Genomic DNA, 12,007 nt, shown 5'->3' on the forward strand with positions numbered 1-12,007 from the left:
TTTGGGCTGCATCAGAAGAAAAAGCAACCAGACGACATCGACGAAGCTGTCGAACCAGTGTCCAGAGCGCACCGCCGCACTGCGACCCTGGTTTCACCGATGACGCAAGCCGACGGCGTCACCGAGCTGCTGCTCGCACCACGACCTGTGGACACCGCACTCCGCACCGCCTCGCTTCACGACGACGCCTTGGTATCCCAGATGACGCTCTATGCCGATATCTACGCCGCTGCTTGCACCATGGTTCGAGGGCACTGCTCGTAAAGTTACACAATGTACCGCCCTCATCCCACACCGCAGCCTTGGCCTACCAACGCCATTGATTCCAGTTCGTCAACAGACGACAGCGCTTCAGCAACGACTACGCCGCTGCTTGCACCGCGACCTGCCAGCACTGCGACTAGCATCGCATTGACTTCACACTGCGACCCTGGTCTCACAGACAACGCCATCTGACGCACCGCCGAGCCGTTGCTCGCACCGTAACCTAAGGGCACCGCACACCGCGCTGCTGCACTTTGCACCGCAGCACTCGACGCCTGCCGACGCCAGCGCTCTTGACTTCAACAGAGAGGAGCTCGATCTGAAACGAGTGTGACTTCGAGAGGTCGCCAACAACCTGCATTTCTAAAAGGTACTGTTTGCGGGTCTTCCCGACACCGTAGCTGACCCGCGACACCGGGGTCAGCAAGAACTGTTTGGATTTGTTTGCTCACGATGCCGTGATAGCCTCGGACGGAGCTCAACATCAAGGAACGGTTTTTCAAGCATATTTTGATAACCGAAGATTTTTAATTACTATATTGTGGAATTTTATCGTTTTGGTCTTGTCTTAAGTATATAAAAACATTGGATATTTTTCTAAACTGGTGTGGTGTCATTTTGGAGTGCTTACACTGTATGTTATGTGCAAATGCTTTACACACTGCCTCCAAGATAAGCCTGACTGCTCGTGCCAAGCTACCAAGGGGGTGAGCAGGGGTTATTTTAGGAGTAGAACTCCCTTCTCCTGACTAGGAAGAAGTGTCCCCATTTGGACAAAGGTCCAAACCCTTGCCAACTAGAGACCCCAATTTCTAACAAGGAGCAATACTGTTCTCACTGTTCGCAGACTATTTGGCTGAAAAAGTCAGCAGGAGCTGGATGGCTTGGACTCGTGCGGAGCTGAGATACGTTTTGCTGGTGACGGAGTTCAGATTTGCACCTAGGGAGGGCTGCATTTGTTGGGGGTGGGACTTGCACATGTTAATGGTGAAACAATTAAGTTACTAATCTTTAGTAACGCTTTATCTGGTACTGCCATCTAGATGCAGATACCTTACCTTTAGGATTATCCCCAGGCATTAGACTAGATCCAGATATTTTTCATGAGCAGTACTCCGTACAAGTAAGCGGCATCATTCGGCTCCACGTAGCATCATCAGCCGCTTCGGAAGCGACATACACGTACCTATATAGGCACCACCCCAGCACACTGATGTCCATGTCTTTTCACAACTATCCACACCAGAAGTGTGGAGCCACGAAGAACACTGACCACTGGTGTGTAAAACTAGAGCCATGAAAGGTGAAAAATCCTGTCCGTAAAAATCTGTTTGCAGAGCCAGAAGGATGGGTGGATCAGTACGGAATATGCAGCTAAAACTGGTACCAGATAAGGCGTTACCGAATGTAAGTAACTTAATCTGATAAAGAGACTTCTAGAATGAAGATTCCATACCTTAGAATAGATACCCAGGCAATCCCTCCCCGGAGGTGGGTGTGTGAAACAATTTCACACCGAAAAATCCTACAAGACCGAAAGAGCAAAGTGCCCATACCGACAGACCAGACTGTCCCGGCAGTAGCGGTTTGTGAATGTGTGAAGAGAAACGTATAGTTTCTTACCTGTCGGTGTAGTTTTGCAGCCTGGAAGACTTTCTGAATTCACTATGCTGTGCATTATTTATTGGGTCCAGAAGTGTCTTTTTTTCATGGTCAAGATGGGCGTCGACATACCACTATTTGGTGTCCTTCGTGACGTCGACGTGCTTCCTCCGGAAGCTCCTACCTTTGGTCACCATCATCGGATTCTTTTTTTTGAATTGTGTTATTCTGGTTTTTCCTCTTGCTTTCTAAAGTCTTTTTTAATCTTTTAATCCCTTTCCTCCTGTCTCCTCCTTCTGGCAGAGTAGGGTGGGTTCACTAGTGAATCCAGAAAGTCTTCAAGCTGCAAAACTACACCGACAAGTAAGAAACTATATAATTTGCAGCGTGAATTTGGTTCAACACCCTGTTTCCGAACAGCTCCTTCTGAAAGGCTTTTAGGGCTAGGAACACTGTTTTTAGTTCCAGGTAGTAGATGTGCTTGACCGCATCCTGCTGCGACCATGGCCCCCTCACCTTCTTCATGTGTGCCCCCCACCCCACCCCCACCCCAGCTGGGAGGCATCCTTTGTGATGGTCACTGTTGGAGTTGGTTGTGTGAATGGTTTCCCCTGCGATATGTTTTCTTTGTTCCACCACGCTATTTCCTGATGCACTGCGTGTGGGAAAACCACCAACTCCCTGTTGCCTGTGACCATTGCTGCTGAATCCATTCCTGGAATGGTCTCATGTGTTGTCGAATATTTTGGACTAGGTGAATGCATGACACCATCATTCCCATCAGCTTGCTCACCATCTTCACTGTCAGAACTTGCCCCTTGCGGTAATGGCGCGCTTCCTTCAGTATCGCCAATGTTCTCTTCCTGCTGGGGAACACTTTGGCCTGTATGGTGCTGATCTCTGCCCCTAAGAATATCTTGATTTGCTCCGGTTCTGTTGAGTTTTCCCAATGGATTGAGAAACCCAGATGTGTCAGTAGGACGTGCTGGATGTGTTGGTTGCATTGGCTGTACGAACTTGTCTTTACGAGCCAGTCGTCGAGGTAGGGGTATACGTGTATTCCTTGCCTTCGTAGGTGTGCTGAGACAGCTGCTTGGCATTTTGTAAACACCCTTCGTGCGGATTTGAGTCCGAATGCCAAAACTGAACTGGTAGTGACTTTGGTTGATCACAAACCTTAGTAGAAGTTTGTGGTTGTGGTTGATGGAGTTTTGCAAGTACGCGTCCTTTAAATCTAAAGTTCCCATGTAATCCCCTTGTTGTATTGATGGTATTACCTCTTGTAGGGAAGTCATTTTGAATCTTTTAGTCTTTATGAATTTGTTCAAGAACCTTCGGTCTAGGATAGGTCTTAGTGTGTCATCTACCTTTGGCACGAGGAAGTAAGTGTAGTAGACCCCTTGGTTCCTCTGGTAGTACAGCACTATCTCTATCGCCTCCGTGCTGAACAGTTCTTGCGCCTCTAATCACAAGAGCAAGAGTTCCTTTGCTGAGTGTGCCTTGCTTCTTGGTTTTCTGTTTGGAGGTTGTTTCTCTAGCTCTATACAGTATCCATATTGTATGCCTTGCTGAAACGTTTGGTGCGATGTGGTAGGCATGTTGCGCCCCCCCACCACCACCATCTGGTCTTGTGGGTTTACCCCTTCTCATCCCTCTGAACTGCAGCGCTCCCATCGACCTTGCGGTCTCGTTGTCCTTTTTGAGCTGCGTTAACTTGTCTTCAACTGGTGTGTCAAACAGTTGCTCTCCGTTAAAAGGTGTGTTCAGGAAATTGCTTTGCACCTCTGGCTTGAATCCAGAAATTCTGAGCCATGCGTGTCTTCTATCGATCACTCCTATCATCATTAGTCTGCTGGACGTCTCTGCAGCATACAAGGCCGATTTCAAGCATGTGTTCGCCATGCTTTTGCCCTCTTCTATCAGTTGAGCCGTTTTATGTTGGTACTGGTCTGGTAGATGCTTTAGGAGTTGCCCCACTTCCTCCCAGTGCTGGTATGTGTTCCTGTTGATCAGGGCGTTGGAGTTTGAGATGCACCAATGGATTGCCACATTTCTCTTCACCTTTCTCCCTGTGAGATCCATCCTTCTACTCTCCTTGACCGGCATTAGTGGGTACATTGGCCCTTTTCCTAGCGGTTGCTGTGATTATGGAATCAGCTGGTACGGACCCTAGGATGTATGTGGGGTCCATGGAGGAATGTTTATACTTCTTCTCCGTTCTTGGAGTCACAGCTTTGCATACTGCTGGTTCTTTAAAGGCATCTCTTCCTTGGTCCAGCACACTAGGGAGCATGGGCAGGAACTGACTTCTAGTTTGTGGAGGCAGTAGAGTTTCCAGGAGAAAACATGCCTTGGGCTTTTCCTCCTCCATCTTTACCCCATACGTGTGTGCAGCCTTTTGAACGACCATATAGTAGATCCCTATGTCGTTTGGCGGTGAAGGCCTCGAAGGGTATGTGTCTACCCCTTCTTCCGGCGATTCGGCGTTGAGATCATGCCATTCCTAGTCTTGTGCCTCCGAGGATGTCGAGTCGCGGTAGGACTGCTGATCCTCATCACCCTCAAAATAATAGACTTTCTTCTCTCCTGTTCCTCGACCAGTTCAGGCGTTTTCGGAGGTTTGGCATCCTCGTTGTCTTTTGACTTCGAACGCGGGTTTCAGTGGAATGGTGTATTGTCTCATCTTTTCGTCAAAGTCCCTTTTCCGCTGCAGGATGCTCGTCATTTCGGGCTCGAGCCTCCTCTTCTACCTTTCCATCTCGGCGGCATGTTCGGCATCGAGAGTTGGAGCGCTTCGCTTCCAGGCCGCCGACATCGAAGTAGATGTTGGGCTTCTTTTCTCGGCGCAGAGGTGTCCTTTTCGAGGGCAACCTTGACGACCTAGACTTTGTGGGCTTTCGCCGTTTGGGAGTCCTTTTTGAAGGATATGCTCGGCTGACTGTCCTTGGTTGCTGTTGCCTTCGTTGAGTGTTTTGGCGGCAATGCTCCCTTTGAGGACTTTGCTTCACTCCTACGAATGTCACTCGGGGCTTTAGCTTCACCCTTTCGAGTGTCGCTCGAGTGTCTAGGGGTCAACAACTCCCTTACCTCTTTCGATGTCTTCTTATGGACCTCGAGCAGGGACCAGAGTAGGTCCCATTAGGAGAAGCCTCACTGGGGACCATGGGGCCTCAAAGGTGCTCCAGAGAGACCCGGAATCATTCCAAACAGCTACAGCATGGACAAATCGGGCAAATTGGAACCAGATTAGGAACAGGCTCTAAATTGCACATGGAGGAGGGGTCAGATCCTTTAAGTGAAAGACCGGTTGTATCATAGACAGAAGTCTAAACGTTATTGCTAAGCAATAATGTTTAGACTTATGTCTATGATACAACTGGTCTTTCAGTCTACCTCAGAGAACTGGAGCACGCCTGGGCCCAAGACTGGTGTGTGATCTACCTTGTCGCTTGTGCTCAGTGTCATACAGATTTGCCTTGTGCTCTGTGATGGCCTTCGGATGAATCATGAACAGCAATAACGTTTAGACTTATGTCTATGATACAACTGGTCTTTCAGTCTACCTCAGAGAACTGGAGCACGCCTGGGCCCAAGACTGGTGTGTGATCTACCTTGTCGCTTGTGCTCAGTGTCATACAGATTTGCCTTGTGCTCTGTGATGGCCTTCGGATGAATCATGAACAGCAATAACGTTTAGACTTATGTCTATGATACGACCGGTCTTTCAGTCTACCTCAGAGAACTGGAGCAAGCCTGGGCCCAAGACTGGTGTGTGATCTACCTTGTCGCTTGTGCTCAGTGTCATATAGATTCGCCTTGTGCTCTGTTTGGAACCCTGTTCACCAGTTCCACAGTCAGAAGCTCTGGTTGTTACACCATATGGTGAGAAATGTCTATGACCCTCACCCCAATTATTAGGGAAATACACTTTATGGGGAAAAACATGTACTGCAGAGAAACATTGATAGGTGTGAGACAAGGACAATCAGAACCATGGATAGTTAGAAAAGACTTAGAAGTGTCCTTAATGACATCACTTCCTACAGTGTCATTGGGCAAAGGCCCTGTGACATCGTTTCGTGAGATGCCTTCGAATACGGTACTGGCACTCCTGCATGAAAATCTAGAAAACGTATGATCTGTGTAGATCACAAATTTAAACTGAGGCAAAGGGCGCACTCGACAGTCTCTCTCATTCACACAGTGTTTCTTCAGCGAACAACGCCATATCAGAGAAAACGTTAATCTGCTTATGCTCCGATTAGCAGTATTCTTGCTTCCAAGCACGCTCAGTTCGACTCAGCCAGAAACTGAGCATGCTCAATAAGTCAAATCCTGTTTTCGGTGAGTGGTTTAAGAAAGGAGCTTTGCGTCTTTTACCTGACAAAAGTAATCGTTAAGGAAGTAGTACTTCTGCTTTACAAATCTGACTCCTTACAAATAAGACACCGAGGTTTCCCTAGCAAAAGTTTAACCAGGAGACAAACCGAGTGAGACACAGAAGCACGAGAGACGCACAGAGAAAGTTCTTACCCACTTAGGACATCCCGAGCTGAGCGTGCGTGCGCATTAACAAAGCAAAACTGCTTAAGGCTTGCGACGACGTCCGGCAACCTTGCCTGGCGCATGAAGAGCGCGGCCAGAAGTGTCCGGGGCTTTCGTGATCTGAGGGAGCCCCGCGTGTTGGAGAAGCGAGGCAGGAGCCCACCCCGCTGAGGGAAGTCCAGCGGGAGCCCACCCGGCCTTCGTGAGTGCCGCATGGTGCGGCCGGAGCAGGATTTCAGGCAGGGCTCCTGTGAGCAAGACGGAGCCCCGGGTGTTGCTGCGCCAGTGACCGGGTGAAGAGGCGAGTCCTCCCTGCCATCGAGGAAACCAGCCTGGGAACAGTGCAGAGTCCCCACAAGAGCCGGTGAGTGGGGTTGAGCGGGAGGCATGCTGGTGGCCGCGCCTGGACAGACTAATTTGCATATAGCCAGGTTCTGAGCTGGGATAGTGCAGTGAGCTAAAAAACGGTAATGGATTAAAACCATGATCTATTGATTTGGTAAGAGTATTCTGCATCATTCAGAAACTCTGTCCATCACCACCCCCCTTTTCCAAAATCGGCCGCGCCTGGACAGACATATGCACACGTATGGTGCGAGCAGGAGTTGTGATAAAGCCGCGAGCAGTACTCATGCACATCTCCTGTCTGTTAAGCTTCAGCCCAGACAGTCGATGTGCACGTGTACGGCTTGCGGCGTTATTACAACTCCTGCTCGCACCATACGCATGCACATCTCATGTCTAGGACTTGCCGTACGTGTGAACATGTCCTGTCCCCCTTCGCAATGCAAGTCGGCAACAATAGATCTCGCCTAGGCTAGTAGCGCATGGCGCTGCATCGCTAGGCGAGACCTAAAAAAAGGAACTAACATTTGTGCGCAGGGGTGGCGCCTATATGTGTATGAGGTCAAACTGGAATGGCATGGTGAACAAAAAAACGATGGATCTAGGCCCAGATCTCTGTACTGGGGTGAATGTATGACATTGTTCTGCATTCTGTCCATCACCTGTTTTTGCATTTGTCACCCTGAGTGGGACGGGTATGCTCAGACTTGAGTCCCGTGCTCTCCATGCCACTGGAATCAAGCTATTCTGGCTGATTAGGATGCTTGTTTCCAGTCCAGGGAGGACCTGGCTTGGCAGTTCGGGCTGGACTGTTCCCATTGGGCACAGGGTCAAGACTGATTTGCATATGGCTGGGTTCAAACTGGAATGGCATGTTGAGCAAAATAACAATGGATTTAGGCCCAGATCTCTGTACTGGGGTGGGAATGTATGACATTGTTCTGCATTCTGTCCATCACCTGTTGTTTTTGCCAATATGTGGATCCCTGCCATCACTTCTTGAGTCGGACCAGGCTGTCACAAGGTATGACCTTGGCCAAATGTTGATGAATGGGAGCAATTGTTGAAATGTTCAGGATCCCCTCTTGTACTTGGGCGGAATACAAATGTTAAGGAATGTTAGAAGTGTTCATCAGCACATCTGTGCCTTGCCAAAAGGCAACCGTGAGCTACTGTCATTATCATCCTGTGCTTCAAACTACAGTACTGCAAATATCAGCTTCTGGTGGAGGTTTCGGGAGAACCTGAGCAAGGAGAGATGGTGCACAAAAATTATAACAAGAAAATTTGTAGGAGATAATATTGTACTATGGTTTACCTGCACAGCAATACTTTGCTTTCCTGCATCTGGGACTTTATCAAGGCCATTCCTTTTCATATCGTTCTTCCGCTTGTTGTCTTTTTTGACATCATTCTTGTTGGTGGGTCCATTCAGTCCTTTTCCGAAGTCCCTGCCATTTTTGCACAACTCCCGTGAGGGAAAATTACGCGCTGGCTCACGATTCACCTCCCTAGGTTTAATGTTCTCCTTAAAGGTGACCATGGGCTTCTCTGACATTTCACAGCTGGTACCCTGGGGTCGACCTGTGGATAGCACCGATTTAAGTCCTGCGCTGCCATCAGTGGAAAAAGACTCAAGGGGGGAAGTTTCACGAAGGATAATGGTGTCTTTCAAGTCATTCGGCTCATCCATGTTTAATTCTGGGATATCCGTAACAAAAAATAGCTTTCCTCCGTTGTTCTGACACTGAATTAACCTAAAGAAAGGAACATATACAAAAGGTTAGTGGAAGCCTCAGAAAAATGCATGGGAACTAATTGCCTATAAGCACACAATTGGCGCTTCGTCGAAACAAATCATTTTGTCAAACTACAATGCTAAATTTACCTACATGTAGTTTATATCAGTCCTTTGGAATTAAAACAAACAAAATAGTTCCTCAACATCTCAATAACAATTATTTACACTCAATAAAAAGAAACAATGTCAGAAGAACACTTAGTTGCAGACCAACAATGGACAGCTAAGCGTCTATCTGCCATGAATGCTGGGATTCCAAGGCTCTGGCATCACAATGTCCCATGTACTAGCTATAGCTCTGTGCACCCAAGTGCCTAATTTTGCTTAAAGAGAAGATGTGCTGTTCGTTTACAGAGGTAAACCCACTCCTCAGTAAAATTAGGGGAGTTGAGCAAAAACTGTTCTTCTGAAAATTTTACCTGGGAATGGGTCATTAGATATTACCTGTTTTCTGGGTTGGATGGGTCGAGGTTGTTTGCGAGTTGAGGTCTAACAGTAGATTTTCAGCTCGGGTGGGAAAGATAGTTCCAAGAACTTGTTCAGTATGCTTCTAGCTACTTCATTGTAAGAAAGTGCACTCTTTTTGCATGGCTGCCCCCACTTTTTGCTAAACTGCTGATGTACTTTGACCGAGTATACCCAGGGCCTCCCTAAAGCTGCATTGAAAACAAAATCCAATTGCCACTCTCTGGTCACAGGTCAGTCCCTTGTAAATGGTATCACAGGTACTGTGGCAAGGGAAGGCATCTAAGGGCTGCAGCACTTATTGTGCCACCATTAGAGGCCCTGTATGACACACCCACACACACCCACACCCACACCCCCCTGCAGGCTGTGTTTTTTGGTGCAGAACAAAGTGAAGAGTCGACATAGCACACATCCCTGTGCGTCATGCCTACAACCTACAGCCCTGGCATAGGTCAGCCACCCCTCTAGATGGGTGCACTATACCAACGGTGAGGGTAAGGGTGCAGGAGTCCTGTATCCCTACAGTGTCTAGGCCAATTCTTAGACTGTGTAAGTGCAGTAATGCCATTAAGTGTATGGTGCTGGGAGTTTGTCATTACGAACTCCACAGCACCATAATGGCTTTGCTGAAAACTGGGAAGTTTGGTATCAAACTTCTCCGCACATTAAACCCACACGGATGCCACTGTGGGATTTAATGAAAAATGCACTCAGAGAGCATCTTCGAGATGCCTCCTGAACAACGGCCAGCCTCTAGTGGGTTCCCGGACTGGTACACACCAGTCTGCCACCACAAGACAGGTTTCTAAACCCCTGGGGTTGGAGCCTTCGCTCACTGAGCCCAGAAACAAAGCCTTCCCTGGGCAGAGGTGGTCACTCCTCCCCCAGCCCAAGAAGATCCATCTGTGTCAGGGGAGCTTTAAAGGCCCTGTTGCCTTTGTAATGCTACTCCCAGCCTCTCCTGCTATCAGGAGCAGGCCCCCTTCCGGTCTACCCTCCTTTTCCGCAGAAAGACAGGCGTGAAAAATTAGCACAGCCCACGTGTGCCCACCTCTCCCACCCCTCAGGAGGGGAGGAGAGGGGAAGCCCACACTTCGGTGCCCACCGTCTTGCAGATGGCAGGCACTCTCCAATCAGGGTTAGGGATTGTGCCCACTCACCCACGCAGGGTGAGCACACAAAGGGTGTAGTCACCCAAAGGTCATTAGCCCAGCGGCTACTAACCTTGAGGCCCCTAAAATGCCCCCTAAATACAGGATTTATGGGGCAGCCCTAAACCAAGAAGGCAGATACCAGCAACCTACGAAGAAGGATGAAAGAAGACACCCAGCAGAGGAGACTGCAGAGAACTGACTTGGCCCAAGCCCTACCGACCAGTCTGCAGTTTCCAGAGATCCTGCGCCAAAAGTCACCCTGTCCTGCGGCCAGCAACCTCCAGAACCCTGGGAGGACTGACTGCCTCCCACAAAGACCAGCTCTCATGTGAACAGCAGCTCTATTCAAAAGAAACTCCCAAGACAGACTCAGAGCCTGCTGAGGACAAAGAAACCAGACGCCTGGAACCACCACTGCCCCTGTCGCCTACGGCCCGAGTTAAAGTGGCCCACTAGTCCCAGCGAGTTCCCCCAGCACTCCAGAGTCCAAGTCCACCGTGGGTTGACCCACTCCAGGACTCCCCGACATCACCTGCAGCCTCTGCACGGAGATTCCCCCCCCCCAACCCCCCTACCCCCCTTCCCAATCGCAAGTGGCCCGGAAAGGTGACATCCAACATCAAAAGACACCCCTGTATCCAGCCGCCCGTGCCCTAGATGAAAAAAGACTAAGGTGCACCTACATCCCCCGAGCCCCCAAATTACCTGCCCAGCTGTTGGTTCCTCCCTGAAGTCTTCCTGGGCTGAGCCTGCAGCTAAAAACCAAAACCGAGATTCCCCATTGATAATAGGGCACCCGACGCCAAAACAGCATCCTGCCCCCGGACGCTCCTGTGCTGCTATGGGTGCACCTTTTGTGCTAAACTGGATCCCCTTTGCCCTGAGCTAAACCCTAGGAGCTTTGCTCCCACAACCTTGTGGCCTGCTCGTGAGCAGTCACCAACTGGAGGCCCCCTATCTCCCATTGGATAGCACTGGGCCTCAACACACTGCACCAGGCCGCCCTAGTAGCGCTGACTGTGTTTTGAGAGTGCATCATTGACCCTGCGGGGAACACTTATTCTAACCCCATAAACTCAACCCAAAAGACAGAGTACTCACCTGTTAACCGATAAGTTTATTTCTCTCCATAGGAAACACTGACTGTTTTTCTCTGGAAAATATTCAAAGTGTGGAGTTGATTTATATAGAAATCTGAAAAATTACAATTGAGCAAAACTGATTTTGCTTAGGCTTTCTCTAGGAAACGTCCCTGTGTGTCATTTAGGTATATCACACTGAGTAGAAAACATAACTTAAAAAGTAATCTAAAAAGTAACTAAAAAGTAATCTATACAGTATTTCAATACCTTGACTTACCTGCATTTTAAACAACTGCATTTCAACTTGCATTCACTTGTAAACACTGCATAATATTTTGAATATTTTGCAAAGCATTTATTTCACTTAACTGTGCCAGGCTTGGCTTGGTTCTAGAAATAAAATAACAATATTTTCATACAAACAAAATTGATCAGAGGTCAGTCTTTGTGTGTGTGACCTCATTTGCTGATTGAGTGTGTACAACAAATGCTTAACACTACCCATTTGATAAAGTCTTCCTGCTCGCCCACAGTACCACAAATAGAGAGTAAGGTGCTACCTAGTTTTACCTCTGCCAACCTATGGGGTTCCACTGGACTGTGCACACTACAACTCATTTTGGTATAGTATATACAGAGCCAGCTTCCTACAATAGTGCTATCTACTTTTACCTCTGCCTACCTTTGGGGTTCCACTGGACTCTGTATATACTATACCAAAATGAGGTATAGTGTGCACAGAGCCA

General features: G+C 48.5%; 1 protein-coding gene across 3 annotated transcripts in view; it reads right to left on the minus strand.

Moving 5' to 3' along the window:
* SMG7 (SMG7 nonsense mediated mRNA decay factor) overlaps nt 1–12,007 on the minus strand; it is a 484,004-nt gene that overhangs the window by 163,974 nt on the left and 308,023 nt on the right. For all 3 annotated transcript variants that reach the window (XM_078643137.1, XM_078643126.1, XM_078643118.1), the window contains exon 14: nt 8,075–8,513. In XM_078643137.1, coding sequence (XP_078499263.1) covers nt 8,075–8,513 — 439 coding nt within the window. The remainder of the gene's footprint in view (nt 1–8,074; nt 8,514–12,007) is intronic.

This window comes from Lissotriton helveticus, chromosome 1_1, assembly GCF_964261635.1.
Source record: "Lissotriton helveticus chromosome 1_1, aLisHel1.1, whole genome shotgun sequence".
In the NCBI taxonomy this organism is placed as follows: Eukaryota; Metazoa; Chordata; class Amphibia; order Caudata; family Salamandridae; genus Lissotriton; species Lissotriton helveticus.